This window comes from Anabrus simplex, chromosome 2 (genome assembly GCF_040414725.1).
Source record: "Anabrus simplex isolate iqAnaSimp1 chromosome 2, ASM4041472v1, whole genome shotgun sequence".
Taxonomy (NCBI): Eukaryota; Metazoa; Arthropoda; class Insecta; order Orthoptera; family Tettigoniidae; genus Anabrus; species Anabrus simplex.
This window is the reverse complement of record NC_090266.1, coordinates 378,503,605-378,526,253: the sequence shown is the minus strand read 5'-3', so window position 1 is coordinate 378,526,253 and position 22,649 is coordinate 378,503,605. Positions and strand designations below refer to the sequence as shown.

Here is a 22,649-nt window from a genome sequence, read left to right as displayed (position 1 = left end):
TGAGATAGTTATTTGTCATACTGGATGAGCGTCATCACCAATAATATTAAATCGAAGTTGTATAATATTATTCACTTCCTCAATATATGCTAAATGTTGGTAACGCCGAGTTTGATACAGATTGGCGATATTTTTCCAGTCATCATTACCTAGATTGTTTGTACCAGGTGGATTATGTACAGGTGCAGATCATTATTTACAGGAGTCTGCTATTCCCAGGAGATGAATGGACAACGTGTGGACAGATGTATATTTGTAAATAATACTCTTAGTTGTAGTTGGTTGTAATTGTTTTTCCTTGGTGGATGATGGTAATGGGAGATCATTTCGTGCATTTTTATGTTGTTATTCCACAGGTTGTGTGACTTAATTTTATTGTGCAATATCGATTTATGTGTGTAACCATCATTGTTCCGAATTTCGGCGTTGTGTCAGGATTATGACACATGGTTAAGGATTTAATTTTAATTCTCTCATTTTCCTGCCCACTTCGCCACGTAATATTACGTGTATTATGTTACCACGAGCAATTAAAAAGTGAAATTAAGCGACAAAAGTAATTTGTTAAATTTTTTTTTTTTGCTCAGTCATATAACTTCAATATTTAAAATCTTGTTCCAGATTTTCCGGCATGAATTGACATGCGTGTGAGCATCATTTCCTAGAAAATCAAAGATAACATTCAAAGTAATATTCACAAAACAATGTGACATGGATGAAACAATTTTGTCAGAATTAATAAGAATTCATTAACTTGTACCATCACATTTGTTTTAATTTTTGGATGTACAGCAAGAGTTGATATATAAAATTAAAATTTTAGCGATCATTTCACATAATCATCATTTTTAAGGAAGGAATTATTACTTTTGGAATAAATCATCAACCATTTATTTGGATTTCGATGGTTCATTATTTACGAATATCTGCCCGTCTCCTTGATCCACACCATTTTATCATGGAACATGTCAATCCCTTACTGAGCACCCCTGAGAGGGTCGCGTGCCTCCAAATGCTAGTCGTGGCTTAAACGGGCAGAATACATACATACATACATACATACATACATACATACACACATACCAGTGGATACCAGTGGTGGTTCGTGCATGAAGGGCTTTTGGGCGCTGCCCCACTGCCTTTCCAAAAACATTTAAAGTTATTTCACTCTGTAATTGATTACTTAAGGTAAGAAAGACCCTTCTTGGGGCGAAAAAAACAGAAAAATTCTGTTTTGGCGTTTTTATTTGTTTACAGTGTAGAGAACAAGAATTTGTTAAAAAAAAGTCAAAAAATTATGAAAATAGACCATTTTATAACATATAAATTACTATGCTGCACCATGAAAGACAACGCCCACTTTTACAGAGATTTATGTTTTTGCGTATAACTTCTGAACTGTTATACATAGATTTCCGAACTAACTTCGGGTCTGCTCTGTTGAGCATAGACTTTGTGTTGGTAACCATGACAACTACCGGTATTGCTTGTTTATGTTACGAGTGGTTACTAAACATCGTTGTAGTATTATAATCCTCGTGATTTTGGATAGACGTATTGAAGAATGGGTCGTTTGAAATCTTTTGGAAAGAGGAAGAATACGGGAAATCGACACATACGTAAACTTCTCGGTGTAAATAATGTTAGTTCATGTGAAAGTAGAGATAGGCCTAGTTCCAATGTGGTGGAGGTTAAAAATGACATCGCCATATGATCACCATGTAGTGTTTCTGGATCTGAAATAGACATTCAAACTCCCTCATGTTCATCAAAATAAAAACTGTTTCCCTAAGGGAGATGATTCATGGTGCAAATATAACAGAAAATACCAAAATAATAAGCATCACGGGTTACCTCATGTTGTAGCTGAGCTATAAAGCCAGTATATTGGGATTTAGCACACCCAGATCTTTAAAAAAGTGCCTGCATGGAAAACCACAGAACGTTAATTAAGCATTCAATCATGTTCTGTGGTCCAGAGTTCTGAAAACAGTGTTTGTTGGTGATACTACATTCGAGTTTGGACTATGTGATGCTGTTATATCCTTCAATGATGGGAATATTGGTAGGGCTAAGGTGCTGCGGATGTTGAACATCCTCCGAGGGTACAATACACTGAACATCCTAATGGAGTTGGATGACATACGAATAAAGAAAGCAGACCTCATGGTGGAAGAAATGAGTAAAAGTGACAGAAGACTGAAGAGAAACCTTAAGAGGACTAAGGAGGACACAAATGATGCAAGTTATCTGGCAGGAATGTTCTAAGAATTGTCAGAGCTAACAAATTATAATGAGAAACTTGAACCTCATTTTTATCAGTTTAATATTTTTCACTACTTTGGTACCATTTATAAGAAAACTAATAAAGATAGGTCCATTAAATTTTGTTGGTGCATCAATATCATCCTGATTAACAGTAATAAGAAGGGATATGCCTTTAAATAATATACAAAATGAAATATAAATATTTTTCGACATTATTTTAGTTTTAAAAATCGTACCTTAAGAAAAAATTCATACTGACGAAAGTATTTTGTTTCTGCCAATAATCCTTCTTATTATTGTAGATAATGCTCTAACTAGTAATCCTTGAAAATTTCAAGTGGCTAACCCATACAGATTTTGAGTAAAGTGCACCAAAAGTTTGAAGATTTAACATGGGCGAGATAGGAAGGTCTTACTTACCTTAAAGAGATGGAGAAATGTAGCAAAGTCAAACTTATAATAGTGTGCTGTTCAGTTATACAATGTTATATATTTATTATTTCGGATGTAAATATTTTGCTTTTCTATTTTCAGGAACATGAGAACGGCTTTCAGACCGTGGCTGCTGTTCAACACAGCCCTGAGTAGGTCCCACACTTTGCAAGTGTGCAGGGTGCGGAAGGAGCCTGGAAGGCGATGTGGGCTTTTCAGGGGAAGGAAGAGTGTAGGCGGGTGTATGGTCTGCAAGGTTAAGGAGGTTAGTATGGTCTGTCCGGCAGAGCCCTCAGTAGATTCCTAGAGTTTAGCAAGGGTGCAGGGTGTGGGATGCAGGAGGAGCCTGGAAGGATGATATCTGCTTGTCAGGGAAAGGAAGAATGCATGTGGATGTAAGTGCTGAATGGTGGAGCCCTCAGCACATTGCCAACTACTTTACAAAGTACCTAGGCTTTTCCCCCCACGTCTAATATTTTGTTGTTAAATATTAATTCCAAAACATTTTACAAAACAATGAATTCCATTATAGTGACTATTTAAACAATTCAGTTCTATAAAGAACCTAAAATAAAGATTAAAAATGTAACAATAACATGATGGCACTATTTGTAGCGTGATCAAATTGTTAAATATGTTGTCATGCTTTGAAATTTGAGCAAGGAGAGAGAAATTCGGGAGTGCACTGTTTACTTGTTTTCATGAATGTTGTTGTTATGACTTGTGATTGTGATCAGTAAAACAGTGCAGTTCCATAATAGTTGGGATTGCATTAGCTGTTAGCCTATTAATGTGTGTGCATAAATGCCATTGTAGTGTAGTTAATTCATTAATTAATGTTGTAATGCAAGCAGATTTCTATTCAGCTAGTGCCATCAGATTATTATTATTATTATTATTATTATTATTATTATTATTATTATTATTATTATTATTAATATCATTATTCATCTAAAAGTATCGTGGTGCTGGTCAGTGAAAACTCGACCGATTGGGGAGGGAAAAGAGATGGCAGCACAGCCCTGCCAGAGTAAAATGCCACGAACTGCCACTGATACATACATACATACATACATACATACATACATACATACATACATACATACATACATACATACATACACCCCTGATGTCACAAAAGCAACAGCTATATGGACATTTCAGCAGCTTCTTTCAGGCTTTCCAAAAATCTGAGTTCAACAATTTCTTTCGACTGAAACAGAGCAAGATTGGAAGAGGCATCTATGTTTCCACCATTCCAGTCGCACTGCAAGAAATCAATCCTAATTGGAGTCTAGAAAAAAAAATACTTGAAGATTTTAATATTGAAGGAAGCAGGGCAAAAGTGGATTCAGGTTGTTCTGTGGACAAGCTAAAAGCCTTGAAAGCTATGAAACCACCATGTCCAGAGTTTTGCGCAGTGTGCCTTGAAACATTTTGGTTACCACGTGCCAATGTAAACTCCAGAGAGATTTTTCTCTGCGTACAATAGAGTTCTGACTGACTGTAGAACAAACGTGAAGTTTGCCACAATGGCATCTTTTTTCATTTGAAAGCTAGAAAATTGTATCACTAAGTAAAATAACTTTAATATAGTTGTTTAAGAAATAATGGCATTAATGAGTTTTTGAACATTTTCTGGCTAACACTGAAAGTTCTGGTAAGATGAAAAAACCCACCCCCCATCTCGAGAAAAATAAACAACATAACTTTTAAGGAAAAATAATGCCGATTTCCAGCAGAAAATATCACCACCTCTTTTAGGTCCCCAATCAGAACTACACATAACAAGGAAGATGTACATATCCTCAAGCCTTGGTAACAACAGGTTTTAAAATGAATCCAACAAGAGTAGGTAATCACAATCTGTTTCACTCATAAGTGTGATGTAATCACAATACAGTTTTGTCCTGCCATTATAGGCATACATTCAAACTAAAGAGAGTAAGTTATGGTATAATATATCATAGCCAACAATCATCCCTTCAGCTAGCCTATTATGATTTAAATAATCACAGTGCTCCACTGATACTGAAGTATATAACGTACAAAGATTGATCACTAATTCAGTAACAAAGCACACAATTTTCCTAAATATTAAATCCATTCATATGTATTCATCCGAGGTAAGATTTTTAACCATGCTACACTCCTTAAAAGCAAAAATCAATGACATCGTTACAGCAGCTAGGAATTTTGAAATCATTCCTAAGACATCGGAACACAAAAATGAGGTTTTAATTCATAAAGCTAATCTGAGAATGGATTCCATATTTCCTAAAAATAATACTGTAAGCTGATCAATTTTTAAACAGAAAATGAATACTGACCTTAATTCCACCCATCCTATTGAATGCCTCCAAGGCGACACTAGAGTTCAGAACTCTTACAACGAACCATATGAGGGGTTCCGACAGCTGTGTTACACCTACTGAGACTTTCAATGGAAATGATCCAGTAAAACCACCTGAAAAGGGGACATAAACAAAATCCATTAAGCTACACTAGATAACAAGGTTTCTAGCCACATAGGTGAAAACAGACTTAAGGCAAGTTTTCTGAAATGCTAACGAACATGGACATGATGATGTTCAGTAATCCTGCTTATATATCATCCCTAATGAGCAACGAACAGATGCTCTTTATGAAAAAGGTATAGTAACTATCTTGATATAACCCGTGGGGGTTTCCTTACCTGTTCCCCTATTAGGTGCGTCCCAGGTGGCGGATAGGGGGCCCCTCCGAACTTGCCTGGAGGGTCTGAGGGAAATAAAATACCCTCTCATGGACCAAAAACAGGTATTGCCAGAAAAAATCTGAGTAGGTCCCACAATGTTATTTGTTTTACGTCCCACTAACTACTTTTATGGTCTTCGGAGATGCCAAGGTGCCGAATTTAGTCCCACAGGAGTTCTTTTACGTGCCAGTAAATCTACCGACACGAGGCTGTTGAATTTGAGCACCTTCAAATACCACCGGACTGAGCCAGGATCAAACCTGCCAAGTTGGGGTTAGAAGGCCAGCACCTTAACCGTCTGAGCCACTCAGCCCGGCGCTTGGAAGTGGAGGCCTCGCCCACACATGCTAGATAGGCATCCATGGTTCCTCCACAAGGGTGATACGGTGGTTCAGGTGAAGTGGGGCTGGTGATTGAGGTGAAGGCTCACTGCGGGGGGCTGGAACCAACATATCACTTTGCACTACGTAGCCTGGATGAACCGCGGGTTGGAAAAAGGGCGATCCCAACCTCAGCGGAAAATCATGGCTGTGAACTCGGTCATGATAATGCCAAGTGGAGACCACGTGAGTAGGCCTACTGAAGGGGGGAAAAACCTGGCTAGGTTCAGACCAGAGGCGGACCGCTGGATGGACGACTGAGGGGCGTGGTCTCTGCTACGGAGAGCCTGAGTTGCAGGAGAACAATGTCTGGCTGTATGCCTTAACACGGGTGGTGACGATGACGCTCAGGACCCTAGAAGGGGCAAAAACCCTATGACTGATTGAAATATGGATGCTTATAAAGAAGCAATTTCAAAAACTTCGACATCAAGAAAAGCTAAGGAAGCTCCAGTAGAGCAGATCCGGAAGCAAGACCAAGATGAATGGAGAAAGAAGTCCCAATTGGACAGGCTGTTGCTGATTCGAAACAAGAAATGGCAACAGAAGCTCAAGTAGAGCAGACTGCTACCACAAGCAAATCAGGAACGTCCGTAGAGATATAACTGAAAATTTTTGCACGGAAAATCAACAGATTTCCTATGGACAGATCACCTCGCAACAGTGCATATTACAAGGAAAGTAAGAGAGTGAGGAAGGAAGTCAAAATAGCGGCTGGAACTAGGATGGAGAAGAAGCCAAGGAACACGGATCGGCGAGAAGCTATCCATCCGACTACTTCCAAAAGGCCAAGGTCGGGGGATAGTACACCATCAAGTTCAGCTACAAAACCGCCCATCAAGAAACAGAAAGAAGAGACGGTCATGTCCTTTCCAGAAAGACTAACTTCAATCAAGTTAGCAGTAACACCTAAAACCTTTCCAGACGGGAAACTGAAGGAGGAAGACGTGAAGGAACTTTCATCTGCTCTGATAGCGCAAATGAAACTACTGTCGGACGGATGCCTTCCAGGCTTCCTCGAGTCTCCAAAACTGGAAAGTGGAGCAACGGTACTGATCTGTGCAAATCCAGAAACTAAAAGCTGTATGGAACAGACAGTGGCCAATTGCAACCCTTGGAAAGGGGAGAATTTGGAGGTGGCAGAAGCCAAGAAGGTGCTGAATACTACAAAGATCATCACCAAGTTTCCTCCTCCATTTGACAAGAGGAAGGTCGATGATGCGCTTGCCGGGATACATCAGCATGACAACAAACTTCCGACGAAAGAGTGGAGAGTGCTGAATGCAACAACTACTGATGACACAGGAAGGACAATTGTTTTGTATCTTAATGGAAGAGATTTTGAAGAGCTCAAGAAAAGAGGCCATAAGGCCAAGCTTGGACTTGGGCAGATCAAATTCAAAGTAATTAAGGGAAACAAAACCTAGCATTGGCAAGGATGGTACTGAAAGTTCTACAGGCCAACCTACAACATTAAAAAATCAGCTGTTGCCAATTTTGTCAGGAAGTTCAAGTCCGAGGCTATCGATGTGGCTCTTATACAAGAGCCCTGGGTAAGGGCTGTGCAGCAGGACTGGCGGAATCTGGAGGAAAGCTAATGTACAATGCTAAATCGGATATGCCTAGAATATGTTTACTTGTGAGCAGAAAATAAAATACAATCTGTTGCAGGAACATTGTCCAAAGGACTTAGTGGTGGCCAAGATAAAACTTGGAAATTGGGAAGGTCCCAGAGAAATAACCGTAGGCTCTGCATACCTCCCATATGACTCAACTAATCAACCCCCACCAGAAGAAGATGAGAACCTAATTTGCAATGCAAAGAGCAAAGGCGAACACTTAGTCCTTGGAGCAGATGCAAATTCACACCACACCGGCATGGGGCAGCATGAATTGCAACGCAAGAGGCGAGCCTTTACTAGAGTTTATTACTTGAACTGAGTTGACGATACTAAAACCAGGAAACAAGCCTACATTTATAAATAAAAATCTTAGGGAGGTAATAGACATTACACTAAGCACTACGCATATTGCAAACTTTATTAAAGACTGGAATGTGCCGGAAGAACCATCATTGGCAGACCACCAGCACATCCAATTTGCAATAGATGCGAGACTATGTGGGTTTGAGATGTACAGAGACCAAAAAAGAACTAACTGGGATAGATACAGAGAAGTTCTAGGGAAGGGTGTACAATACATTCCAACTACGTGAGAGGACAGAAAGAATTGGATGAGGTGGTGGAACTATTAGAAGAGGCCATTATAGACTCATTCTATGACAACTGTCCTCTCAAAGAAATCAAAACAGCAAAAAAGTAAGGTGGTGGAAAATTCTTGCTGTGAATTATAATGTCGTCGAGATACACTTGGCATAAATCTCCAACATATCGTGATAATACCTTATACTGTAACAGTAAATTTGGTACTTCGGCAGAGATGAGACGCAGGGCGTGTACCAGTCGCTGAAGTGCATACAGAGGGAGAGGGTTTGTTTAAAAGAAATCTTAAAAACTTTTGTTTCAGAGTTTATTAAAAAATTGAAATTAATATCACCTCTGTACAGCGTATACAGTTGAAAACGTTCCAGGTCTTATGGCTGGCGATGTCCTTAGATTCCGGCAGCTCCATTTTCCATAGCAGCGAACCACCATTCGTCCCCCGATGGAAGTTCTAGAAGATCTATTCGGTGTTTTGAAGATCCATGGCGTCGAGGTAGTCCTTGTAAATGGTGAACATGAATGAACATCGTTCAGCTCTGGGGCGAGTTAGTGCAAAGGCTGCTTCTGCACAGATGATAGAATGTTTATAAATGCTTTTAAGAAAGTCCAAACACAAATGTCTCGGTGAAATGTTATTTAATTTTGTCACGTGTCAAGTGAAAGAAATATTCATAAAATAAAGTCCACTCGGAACTGATTTAAAGTTACTGAAAGTTTGTTGCACCTATTACAACGTGAATTAAGTTCATTGAAGCACTGTTCAATTTAAATGAAATAAAGATGTTCCGCTCGTGAATCAAACTCGTTCACGTGTTGAAACCAAAAGACGAAATTAACTGAGTACTGACAGTCCTTGGTTTTGACTGTTCGTAAATTAAATGTACACTGTTCATTAGAACGGAAATGCACTGTTCATTAAAATAGAGATGCGCTGTCCACACCTGCACAGTTCACAGTTCATGACCACAGCTCACGGATTGGCAAATTAAATTTGGATTAAACACAATTTATAACTTAAAGTATCGAGTCCTCGGCAAGGAGCAATCAGATTCAAGTCCATAAAATTTCAATTCCGAACACTCGAAAATGTTTGCGGGTCTCGGACACTCGTATAGAGTAACAGTCAATAAATAATGTCCAGACGACACACAATTCACCTCACGTCCTATCGGAGTAAAAGGTTGTCACAATATAAGGAAATCTGAATAAGTCCACATTCAACGTGACTATATTAAAGTCCACGAACTTGAAACTTAGCAGCGGCTTCACGCTCGATTACCACACCCGCGAACTGACGGTGCGAATATTACAGTCTAATGTGCTTATAGAAATCCCGGCCATAAACTGGTATCACATTCTGCAGCGCACTGCTGCTCACTATAACATGCTGCGACATACGCTCGCATTCACCGCTCTGCTGAGCGAAGCAGCACGTATTTATATTTGATCCGAAACTTGTAGAACATTCTCCATCAGTCCAGGCTTTGTAGCGCAGCGAGGCGTGCTGTGGCGTCACCCGCTCACTACGTCACACGCGCGCAGCTCTTGCTCGCTGCCTAGTCAGTTCTTCGTAAGCGTTCTGGAGCATAGCACGTAAGTTTAAGATTTTCATAACGGGGACTTAGTCTGTACCGCCGTTACCGGTACATCTCCCCCTCCTCCTGGGGAAAAGAAAATTCGATAGGATTTTCTTTTAATGATATTCTCTCCTGAAATATTTCTTTAGGTTGGCTGCATTGTAAATGCCCTCGACGCTTCCATCCAATTTCTTAATTTTGTATGCCCCGTTCTCGAGAACCTCTGCAATCCTATATGGTCCTACATAAAGCGGGCAAAACTTTGCATAGATGCGAAGTTCGGGATGTGAAACAGCTGGTTTTCTTATCAAAACATAATCATCGACCCTAAGTGGTTGTCGAAACGCGCGGTTTCGGTATCGGTTCTCTCTGATTCTAGCAGCGTGTCTGAGCTTCTCCCTTGTTGCGTCCATGCGAATCTGATGAGTAATTGCTGGATCTTGAGGTGATGGTAATACTTGGTCCCATGGCCTGTCCGGCATGACATCTCTATGTACAGTCATGGGGATGTCCTGCGTAGACTCATGAACAGTTGAATTTACACATTGCTGCATCACGGGTAAGACTTCGATCCATTTCCAGTGTTGAGTTCTGCAATACAAACGGCAAAACCTTGCAATCTCGCGCATGATTCTCTCAGCGGGATTAGCCTCTGGGTGTCGAATAGAATTCATAATGTGTCTTATACCGAGTTCTTCAAGTACTGTTTGGAACTCCATAGATGTAAATTGGGGCCCATGATCGGTGAGTAGGAACTCCGGTTTTCCCATCTCTGGAATAATGTTTTTCTTGATCCTTCGGAGGATGTTTCCAGCATTAGCCTTCTGTATGGGCAGTAGCATCGTATACTTAGAGAAGACATCTACTGCCACCACAATGTGCCTGTTGCCACGGTTCGCCTTGGGGAGTGGCCCGTATAGGTCTAAAGCCAATATTTCACCAGGTTCTCCGGGAAGAAGTGGCTTCGGAAACTCCCTCAACAATCTATTATTAGGCTTAGTTCGTTGGCAGACATCACAAGTTCGGAGAACGTTTCTAATATCACGTCTCATGTACTCCCAAGTGAACTTTTCCTTTATGATCATCATTACTTTATCCGTGCCAGCATGTCCAGATATTGAATGACAGTGCCAGATAATGTTGGACCTTAAGCGTGGAGGAGCATAAATTCGGCGTTTGTTTTTGGCATGATCAAGATACTTATACAGTAACCCATCATGAAAGCAAAAAGATTGAGCCAACATTGAGATGCGAAAATAGTCATCGTCATTTGCAGGAATCAAACCCTTAAAAAATCTAATCAATTCTCGGGATTTCCTATCTCTCCCCTGTGCTTGAGGTAAGTACTGTAATTTCCTAAGAAATTCCTCATCTTCGTTGCTTATGACTTCTATGTGATGACTAGTGACGACATCGACTGGATTGCGGCTTAAAGCATCAGCTAGGATGTTCTTTCTTCCTGGTCTGTGAATAACAGTTATGTTGAACTGCTGAATAAAAAGTGCCCACCGGGTTACTCTCTCGCTAGTTAGATCAGAAGACATGATAAAGGTGAGGGCTTTGTGATCCGTGTAGATGGTCACGGGATACCCATATATAATCTTCCTCCAGTACAACAAGGAATATACAATAGCAAGAGCTTCAAGTTCCGTAATAGTATAGGACCTCTCATGTGGTCTCAACTTCCTGCTCATGAATGAAATAAAGATGCGAACATCAGGCTTCTCAGGATCGATTTGGTACAGCGCTGCACCGATGCCTACGGAGCTGGCGTCGCACTCAAGGCAAAAGGGCCATTCAAAGTTAGGATATGCTAACTGTACGTTTTCCTGAAGCATCTTCTTTGTTTCGGATAAAGCCTCCTCGCATTCTTTTGACCATTTCCACTTATTATTTTTCTTGAGCAGCAGCTGCAAGGGTGCTACCGTTTTGGTGTAATCTGGGCAATGCTGTGCAAAGAACTGACATAGTCCCAGAAATTGTCTCACATGTTTAATTTTTGTGGGTTTCGGGAAATCCAAAATACTTTGAATCTTGGCCGGATTAGGCCTGATCCCGTCTCCACTAATGAGGTGACCCAAGAACAGTACCTCTGTCTTAAAAAACTGGCTTTTACAGGCATTTATCTTAAAATTTTTGGTTTTGAGTTCGTCGAGTACCTTATTAACGTCTTCAATGTGTTGCTCTAAGGACTCCGAAGCTATCAGGATATCATCAACATAAATCGTTGCGATTTTTTTAATCTCATCGGATAATTGATTCTCAAGAGCCCTGATGAGAACTGCCCCTGAATTCTTGATCCCGAAAGGGAGACGATTGAATGCATATGTAATATTTTCGAAAATAAAGCCTGTGAATTTCCTGCTATCCTCTGCCAATAAGATGTGAAAATAAGATGACGTCATGTCCATAGTAGAGAAGAGTTTCATGCCTCTAAATTTCCGGATGACATCCCTGAGTGAAGGTGGGTGGTCATGTTCCAATACAAGTCTGTCATTGAGCATGCGCGCGTCTAGGCACAAACGCAGACTGCCATTCGGTTTTTTTTTACAATAGCCAAGGGGTTTAGATACGGAGTGACACATTTAGAAATGATACCATTATTTTCCATTTCCTTTATCACAATCCTGGCTTCCTCTCGGTACTTCTCAGGAACTGGATAGGGCCGTTTTTTATAAGGAGAGGTGTCCTTGACATTCAATTGGTATTCAAAATCTCTAATAACGCCTGGTTTGTCATCAAAAACTTCAGGGAATTTCTCAAATATTTGTCGAGTTGCTTCTGCCACGTGGGAATCGAACTCTGGGCTTTCAGCCGCACTGGTGAGAAATATGAAGTGATCACGACCTTCGTCGAATATATCCTCAAAAATGGGCACTTTCTGGCCCTCGACGGGTCCCTCTTGACCGGGTCTACCCTCTTCGCAATCTATTTCATCGGCAGGCAAAGCATCGCTCATCTTGCCTCCGGTTTCTATGAATGGGTTACCCAGACCTTGGCACTTCAAATTATTACAGTCTACCAGCTGCAACTCTACAGATTCGATATTAAAAAATCGTATGACGTTGGCAGGATAATCAATGATTCCCCCATACTTGGCTAGGAAATCTGACCCTAGGATGACGTTGAACTTCATTGGCGAAATAACTAGGAATATATGCTCGAACTGGGCACCTTCAATGTCAAATGTAACAAAAGCTTGAAATTTACATTTGATATGCCTGTCCGGTACTATCCCTTTAATTTTAATCTGTGCGACTGGTATCAATAACATGTCTTCTCCTCCCTTCAACGTTTCAATTAACCTCTCAGACATTAACGAAGCTTGAGCTCCAGAATCGATTAAGGCGGTTACATAAAGGGTATCCAAAGTAATATTAATAACTGGAAGGCTTCGTTGGACCTTCGGTGTTGTAGGAGTGGGATCTTCATACAAGAGATCTGAGTCATCCAAGTACCAGTAATTAATATTAGTGACACAAATTATTTCCCCTCTACTACGGTTTTCAGGCAATCTTATTGTTGTGTTGTCGAAGTTTTTTTTTTTATTGCGCCTGTCGATTCAGGGTTGGTCGCAGGCGTCGTGTTCTGTCTTCTGGCAAGCTCTTGATATTCTAAAGAGGTAGCGCCAGGTAATCCTTCATCCCGGTTTCGATTTTGGATATATTCGCGAGTTTCTCTCCATCTTCTTTCGATCTCGGCTCTCGGCGAATCTCTATCTCGTGTAAGTGATTCGGTAGGTTTCTCCCACGTTTGAGTACGTCTATAAGGCGCACTTTGCCTGTATGGACGTCTCCTAAATCGTTGGAAATGAGATAACGGATCTCTCCGTGGTTCTACTTCCTCACGGGGTTCGGGATTCGATCTCGGCGGGTTATCAACTTCGACATGGTTAGTTGCAACCTCTTTCGTCTTAGTAACCCTAGGTAGATTTTGTGTATGGGCAGTGTCAAGTTTCCTTAATAAATCATCAAGTTGTTCTAGGTCTTGAACATTGGCTGCCACAAGAATTTCTTGTACATGCGCCGGAAATTGTAAAGTTATTACCTGTATTAACTCCTGTTCTGGCAAAGGAGGATCAAAGAACTGCATCTTCTTTAATTGGGAAATGAGAAAATCAGAATATCGTGAAGAATTAATAGCTGTGTTGTATCTCCTAGAGTATAATTGTAACTTAATCAAATGCTGAATTTCCGAATTCCAAAACCTCTTCAATAAGGCTTCCTTGAATTCATCATAGGTTTTAATGTTAAATTTAAATGCTGTGTACCAATTTAGTGCTTTCCCCTCCAATAATCTAGAAGCTATCCTCAATTGATGATCGGATCGTACTTTATTCTCTTGAAAGTACTCTTCAATATTGAGAAGGAATTCTTTCGCTGTGTACTCTTCCTTTCCGGAAAATTTTGCAGGTTTATCGTCTGACAATTTTAAGACTGTGGAAATGCTAGAAGTATCTCCACTAGACCCTTGACACTGGTGTGTAGACACCTCCTTCTCCACCTGAGAGATTCTATTATCAATCGTCTCTATTTTTCCTTGCAATTCGACCTTGATAGTCTTAACTTGCCCACGGATGGAGTTTTCCACGCTCTGGACTTCCTTTTCGAGGTCCTGCTTCTCTTCATTTACATCGCGGCCTATGCGAATGATTTGAGTATGTGCGCTATCTAATTGGTTTTTTACATGCTTATCTGTTTCCTCCTGCCTTGTTTTAAGTAAATTGACTTCATTACTTATTTTCTGAAAGTTAGTCTTAAAAGATTCATGGATGTTATCCTGAATAGAGGCTATTTTTGCTTGTGCCTGTGATAACTGACCATGAGATTCTTTAAATTCTGCCTTTAAGCTTTCAACTTCCTTAATCAATTGATGTGAGGTAGGAAAAGAAGCTTTTAAGTCTTCAACTATTTGTAGTTTAAGGTCCTGTTTTACTGTTTCTAAGTCACGGGTGAGGCGTTCGTTTATTTCCGTAAACTTAGAATTAATCTTCGCATTAGTTTCTGAGAATCGTTTTTCAATCTCGGAACCAGCTTTAGTAAGCCTATTTTCCAAATTAGCATTAACTTCGGTAAATTTGGTATTAATTACTTTAGTTATTTGTGTAATACGACTTTCTAAGTTGGCTGTAGTTGCGGTACTGGTCTCATTAATACGAGATTCTAAAGTGGTACCTAATTGAGCAGTTGCAGCATTGGCCTCATCAATACGAGTGTTAATCTCAGTAATACGAGATCCTAAAGTAGTACCTAATTGAGCAGTTGCAGCATTGGCCTCATTAATACGAGCTTGTAAATCAGCACCTACTTGAGCATGCGATTTGGCGATACGTTCATTTAAGCTAATCTTAAGAGCTTCAATAGCCGCTAAAATATTTTCCATTTTAATGGTAATGTATTTAAACCAAGCAACAAGAAAATCATAAATCACTTGAAAAAAAATTCAGATATCACCATTATTGTCCAATGGTTAAAAGTTCATGTTCAAAGTCATTCAAACATTCCCAAAAAGAAAAATCTCCAAGACATTTAACACACAAAAATGATCCCATATCATTGATGACACTTCTTATTATAGAGAAGTTAAATCTTGTTAGAAAGTTCACTGTAATATTAATAGTTATTCCACATAAAGCACTGGAAATGTATCTGAATTAAATTACTAAGTCACACGATTTTAGTGCGATTTTGTCTATCACTGCACTTCTTAATTATTAGTAGTAATTCAAAATTGAGCTTAGAGTAGTTAAGTGTCAATTTAATGTCTACTGCACTCATAATTAAGTTCTGATATTGCTGAAGCACTAATTTCTAACTTTACTGCACTCCAAATCGGCCCCGATACGACTGGGGCGCCAATTTCTACCCCTCTCCTCTGTAACAGTAAATTTGGTACTTCGGCAGAGATGAGACGCAGGGCGTGTACCAGTCGCTGAAGTGCATACAGAGGGAGAGGGTTTGTTTAAAAGAAATCTTAAAAACTTTTGTTTCAGAGTTTATTAAAAAATTGAAATTAATATCACCTCTGTACAGCGTATACAGTTGAAAACGTTCCTCGTCTTATGGCTGGCGATGTCCTTAGATTCCGGCAGCTCCATTTTCCATAGCAGCGAACCACCATTCGTCCCCCGATGGAAGTTCTAGAAGATCTATTCGGTGTTTTGAAGATCCATGGCGTCGAGGTAGTCCTTGTAAATGGTGAACATGAATGAACATCGTTCAGCTCTGGGGCGAGTTAGTGCAAAGGCTGCTTCTGCACAGATGATAGAATGTTTATAAATGCTTTTAAGAAAGTCCAAACACAAATGTCTCGGTGAAATGTTATTTAATTTTGTCACGTGTCAAGTGAAAGAAATATTCATAAAATAAAGTCCACTCGGAACTGATTTAAAGTTACTGAAAGTTTGTTGCACCTATTACAACGTGAATTAAGTTCATTGAAGCACTGTTCAATTTAAATGAAATAAAGATGTTCCGCTCGTGAATCAAACTCGTTCACGTGTTGAAACCAAAAGACGAAATTAACTGAGTACTGACAGTCCTTGGTTTTGACTGTTCGTAAATTAAATGTACACTGTTCATTAGAACGGAAATGCACTGTTCATTAAAATAGAGATGCGCTGTCCACACCTGCACAGTTCACAGTTCATGACCACAGCTCACGGATTGGCAAATTAAATTTGGATTAAACACAATTTATAACTTAAAGTATCGAGTCCTCAGCAAGGAGCAATCAGATTCAAGTCCATAAAATTTCAATTCCGAACACTCGAAAATGTTTGCGGGTCTCGGACACTCGTATAGAGTAACAGTCAATAAATAATGTCCAGACGACACACAATTCACCTCACGTCCTATCGGAGTAAAAGGTTGTCACAATATAAGGAAATCTGAATAAGTCCACATTCAACGTGACTATATTAAAGTCCACGAACTTGAAACTTAGCAGCGGCTTCAAGCTCGATTACCACACCCGCGAACTGACGGTGCGAATATTACAGTCTAATGTGCTTATAGAAATCCCGGCCATAAACTGGTATCACATTCTGCAGCGCACTGCTGCTCACTATAACATGCTGCGACATACGCTCGCATTCACCGCTCTGCTGAGCGAAGCAGCACGTATTTATATTTGATCCGAAACTTGTAGAACATTCTCCATCAGTCCAGGCTTTGTAGCGCAGCGAGGCGTGCTGTGGCGTCACCCGCTCACTACGTCACACGCGCGCAGCTCTTGCTCGCTGCCTAGTCAGTTCTTCGTAAGCGTTCTGGAGCATAGCACGTAAGTTTAAGATTTTCATAACGGGGACTTAGTCTGTACCGCCGTTACCGGTACAATACATCAGTCGCATGAAGGTGGCAGGAGCAATCTTCATTCCAAAGGGCATTACTGCAAACTGGTACAATCCTCTTGGTGTCATAAAAGCGGTCTGTGGTCTAGAATTTTCCTCGACCTCTACTTGCCAGTACCCGGAGTTGAGATCCAGCGTGCTGAAAATCCTAGACCCACTTACTTGTTTCAGCGAGTATTTCAGGTCAGGCATGGGGTAGGCATCACTTACGGTCTTGTCGTTCAACCTGCGGAAGTCCACATACCGTACAGTCGATACTCCCCAGTCTTCTTCTTCTGTAGGACGATAGGTGAAGTCCAACAGGATGTAGAGGGTTAAAAAGACCTTGCCCTTCCATCTCTTGAATCCTCTGGATGACAAAGTTGCGTTTATCTGGGTTGATTGGATATGGACGTTGCCTGATGGGTGAGGAAGCGCTGCATTCGATGGTGTGTGTTACCATGGTAGTCCATCCATTTAATTGGTAATGACTTCTGGAAAGTCTTTTAAGGTGGGTCTCAGCTCCTCTTCTTCATTCAGTTGAAGATGTGTTAACTGGATATCTCCCAGGTTTATGTTTACTTCTGTATCCTTGCAAGTCCGGAGAATTCCATTAGTCTAGGATCACCTTGTATTCCACCAGAAAGTCATGAACTAATATGATGTCAGGTATCAGGTTCTAAATCACTGCAACATAAATTACAATAGGCAGTTCATGCATTTAGCGGTTAGGTTAATCTGACCTTGGATGGAATAGAGTACCCCGTCCGCTGCTCCCACTACCCTTCCAAGGCGGTGAGACTTCATAGGTGGTAGCAATTTGGCAACAGTTTTGTTGACAATTGAATGGCTTGCTTGACTGTCGAGTATGGCTGAAAAATTCTCGTTGCCAATCTTTAAGACGATAGCTGGGCGGGGTTGGCCTGTTCTACTCACAATCTGACCAATCCCTCACCTCCTTGACCAAGGTTGCTTGTCTGGCAGGTCTTGAGGCGCGTTCCTGATCTCGACCCCATTCCCCCTTAATCCAGAATGGGCCAGACTTATTTTCTCCAACATCAGGGTTGGGCACTTGTTCATCAGATGTCCCGCTCTGCCACACTGGTAGCACTTCCTAACTGCGCTGGAATCTTCCGTAGCTTTGCTCTTATGTTCCTCCTCCAGCTGGGCGATGATTCTGCGTAAATCATCAAAAGATCTGGGTTGTGATACTATCACTCGGGGTCAAAATTTATCATGGAGTAGCTCTGTGATATGTGGTAAGATCTCGTTTTCGCTTCCTTCCAGGTGCAGATGCTTGAAGAGTTGGTATTTCCACAGGACGAAGGCACTAGCTCTCATGTCAGCCGGTTGTGCCTCAGTCATTAGCTTCTTTTCCATAGAGCTCTTCGCTCCTTCGTAATTAAACCCAGCAACCTCTTCAAGTCCGTCCAGTTTAGATTTAATCACTTCAAGTTGTTCCACCACCAAGAGGCGGCTTGCCCTTTTAATCGCGGCATGGTGAGTAGCACGAAGATGTCCCCCGGTAAATTCGTCCTTCCCAATAGGCTGACCGATCCCTCGACGAGGCTAGTAGGGTTCTCCTCCAGTCGCCCGTGTTATTCTGGAAGGCTCCCTTTAATCACCACCAGGTCTAGGTGTGCTGTATTGCGGTTAGGTTTGAGGGGGTTAGAGGTGTGGTGATACGTCCTGTTTGTGTTAGTCTGTCTTCTACTGCGTGAAGGATGTTTTCCCTTATATTCTGCATATCTCCCTTCATGGTCAAAAACCAGATTTCTAACCTTCCTTCAACAGCACAAATACCACTCCCAAGATTTCCCTCGACGGAAGAGATACGGGTTTCAAAATTTCCCTCGATGTTAGAAATCCTCCCCTCAACCTGTTGTTTTATACCTGAAACCTGGAATTCCACCCCCTCCTTGAGGTCCACAATATCCCCTTCCAGCTGGCTTACTCTACTATTGATCTGGTCAACCTATCCCAGTGTTGATCTTATGTTCAATATCTGTTGCAATAATCGATCGGTGACGTCACTAGTTTGCGATGAAATTTTGTCCTTTATGGTTGAAATTTTCGATTCTAGTCGCTATCTGTCCGGTAAAAACTGAGTTAGCTTGAGATATTTCTTCTGAAATTTTGCCAGAATGTTTGTCATTTATGTCTGAAATTTTGCCTGAAAGTTTGTCATTTACGTCTGAAATTTGATCAGCAAGTTATTCTGTTCATTGAGTGCCTGGATCATAGTCATTACGTTAGAACACATTTTGGGAATATTTACCTCACCTTCCGATGTTTCGTCGGCATCTTCGTTGACTACGATGAAAAACTTTTCAGGATCTTCTCCTCTTTCCTCAAGATCTTCCCATAGTCGCGCCTGTAGCGATTTCTTCTTCCTGTTCGTCGGAAGATTCCTCTTGTTAAGTTCATCTTTGAGCTGTTTGAGTGACATTCTCTAGTATGACTTGCATTTTGGTCTACTAAACTCATATTCATTCGTCATTTCTTAAAGTCCTGTCCCTCGGTCACCAGTTAACGTATCCACAAAGACGCACACGAGATGCTGTCAGTTGGTACAATTATTTTATTCACATTTACAAATTAAACACACATATAACCTTAATCGCTGTTGACACAAATAAAACACTCACATCACAAGCTACCATTTTAAAACAACTGTGTAGCACAGCACATAGGGTTTACAACGTTGGAACACAAATAAAACAGTTGACTGCTTTAAAAGCATGTCCTCACGTTGTAACTGTTCGTCCCTAAGCTTCTCACTAGAGGAGACGAAAGTTAATACCTTGGGACACATGAATATCAAATAAACTATATGTGGCTTGCCCGAAAATTGCCGCGCAAATAGAAACAATTAACATTCCATGGTTTCCCATTTCTCTATGTAATGTATGGGCGCCAGCGATACAGTTTAAAACAAAAAACTGTAAAGCAAAATTTATATTTACTAGCATAGAGACTTATACTTAAATCACAGGGGTAGGATTTTAAATAATTAACCATTAAGTATCGTTTAAGAAACAAAATCAACACAATATAAAATACAAATGAATTTATTATACAAAAATAATTAGATGAATCGGAAAAGTTCCTTAAAGCGTGGAGAGATTTAGAATTTACGTTACTCAAATTACTATTGCTTGCTTTATCTAATTGAAGCTCACCAATTGCAGTTTCCATTTAAGTCATCTGGTTTCCGTGGTTACTCCTCTTCTTCTCGATGTAGAATTGGCTCCATGGACATCCTTCCTTCTCTGATGTGGTACGGGCTATCTGGACTAACACTCCCTAACTGCCTAGTCTTTAAATTAGACATTGGCCCTATACTTGTAAAAACTGATCAGCGTTGATCGTATGAGGAGAAAATTCAGAGATATGAATTTTTCCATGTTAGTAGAAATCTCAATCCAACTGAGCTATACTATTTATACGGTACAGACTTTTACCAAATTCCATGGACTTGAACTAAACATAGTTCTTCGTCCAGAAGATTTACTGAATATAACACAAGCCGTAAGCTTGTTTCGTCTCACGCAGATCCGGTAACATTACCGCAGCTGAGTACTGTGTCGAAGCGACAACACACTGTACAAAAATAACTATGTCTCGGAGAGACCACACACTGTCTCAAAATCAATAACGTCGTTCAAAGTAGATGTTCACAGTAGAAGTAGCGATGTGAGTGAGTATCCGAGACTCCGTAAGTCCATAACTCCGTATTGTATCTCGAGGGTTGCTCCACACTTGATAATATACCCGGGCTCTCCCCACTCTTGATAAGAGCTCAATCTCAGATCTCTATACAACGAAGCATCTGATCGCATTATCATCTCTCTCTCTCTTCTTTCTTCTTGACAAGTCCAGTAGGCGTGGCGATGATGTAGCTTTCCGCATAGCAAGCCTCGCGCGCGGGTCACTGTTTACTGCCTTGGCTCATGAGTTTAACCCAATGACTCATGTAATTTTCCCCCGCTATAAGAATAACCTTTTCCGTATACACAAATATGAGATGAAATGACAACAACTATGTCTCAACACATTGACCATATTTACAGTACATAATGAATTCCAATCCTACCTAATATAATAATTTAAATAATAAATGATGTTATAATTATATAATGTGATTGCAAAAACCTTATTTACAAATGCTTGACGTAGAATAAATATGTTATTACGAATAATTGCCGATGGCGGATAAACTTGATATCAAATGATATCGCGTAAATTGATAGTATATTAAATTAGTCTGGCTGGAGAAGCCTGGACGGTTACAACGTGGTCACAAGCATAACCTTGCTACACCATGACTCTTCAACCAATAACTTCCAACAACTCACTTGACAGTAACTCTCAATAAGTAACTAACTTCACTGTCAAGATCGTCTCTTTATAATATATCATGGCCAAGCTTCCTGAAAGATACGTTACAAGCAGTACCTTCGTGAAAATTCTAGAGTGCCTAATACAAAGATTTTAACGTACAGAATATTCTCAATTGTTCTAGTGCGAATTACCATTCTGGAAGTTACAGTGTGTTTCACAATTATGGATTACAATTTATATATACAGGTGAGAATAAATTATAATATTAATTTACAGGTATTTACATTAACTGAACTGATATGAATATTAATATATAGCACATGTTCCATGACATAAACTCACAAACAGCGCGATCATATCGTATGTACATAAGATATAATAGTAATACTAATCCTTTCATAACCTCACACACAATACGACCATTTGACGACGTAAATAATAATAATAATAATAATAATAATAATAATAATAATAATAAAATAATAATAATAATAATAATAATAATAATAATAATAATAATAATAATAATAATAATAATAATAATAACAATAATAATAGTAATAATAAATATCAAGTTTTACATTTGCATTAGTTTTAGTTCGGGAGATGGTAGGTTCGAACCCTGAATATGTTTTTCTGTGGTTTCCCATTTTTACACAAAGCAAATGTTGGGGCTGTCCCTTAAATAATTGCAAGGTTGCTTCCTTACTAGTGACAACCCATTCCCATCCCTGTGTCACCAAAATCCTTTCATGTATTAGTGTGACGTTGAAATATACGTTCTTATATATATAAATGATACGAGTAAAGAAGTTGAATCAGATGTAAGGCTTTGTGCGGATGATGTTATTCTCTATAGAGTAATAAATAAGTTACAAGATTGTGAGCAACTGCAACGTGACCTCGATAATGTTGTGAGATGGACAACAGGCAATGGTATGTTGATAAATGGGGTTAAAAGTCAGGTTGTTTCACAAATAGGAAAAGTCCTCTCAGTTTTAATTACTGCGTTGATGGGGTGAATGTTCCTTTTGGGGATCATTGTAAGTATCTAGGTGTTAATATAAGGAAAAATCTTCATTGGGGTAGTCATATAAATGGGATTGTAAATAAAGGGTACAGATCTCTGCACATGGTTAAGAGTGTGTTTAGGGGTTGTAGTAAGGATGTAAAGGAGAGGGCATATAAGCCTCTGGTAAGAACCCAACTAGAGTACGGTTCCAGAGTATGGGACCCTCACCAGAATTAGCTGATTCAAGAACTGGAAAAAATCCAAAGAAAAGCAGCTCGATTTGTTCTGGGTGACTTCCAACGAAAGAGTAGCGTTACAAAAATGTTGCAAAGTTTGGGCTGGGAAGA

General features: G+C 40.0%; 1 protein-coding gene across 1 annotated transcript in view; it reads right to left on the bottom strand.

Moving 5' to 3' along the window:
* Bruce (BIR repeat containing ubiquitin-conjugating enzyme) overlaps window positions 1–22,649 on the bottom strand; it is a 1,406,664-nt gene that overhangs the window by 680,472 nt on the left and 703,543 nt on the right. The window contains exons 38-40 of the mRNA XM_068225988.1: window positions 6,145–6,163; window positions 5,396–5,403; window positions 5,031–5,131 (exon numbers count right to left, since the gene is read on the bottom strand). Of these exons, the coding sequence (XP_068082089.1) occupies window positions 5,031–5,131; window positions 5,396–5,403; window positions 6,145–6,163 (128 nt within the window). The remainder of the gene's footprint in view (window positions 1–5,030; window positions 5,132–5,395; window positions 5,404–6,144; window positions 6,164–22,649) is intronic.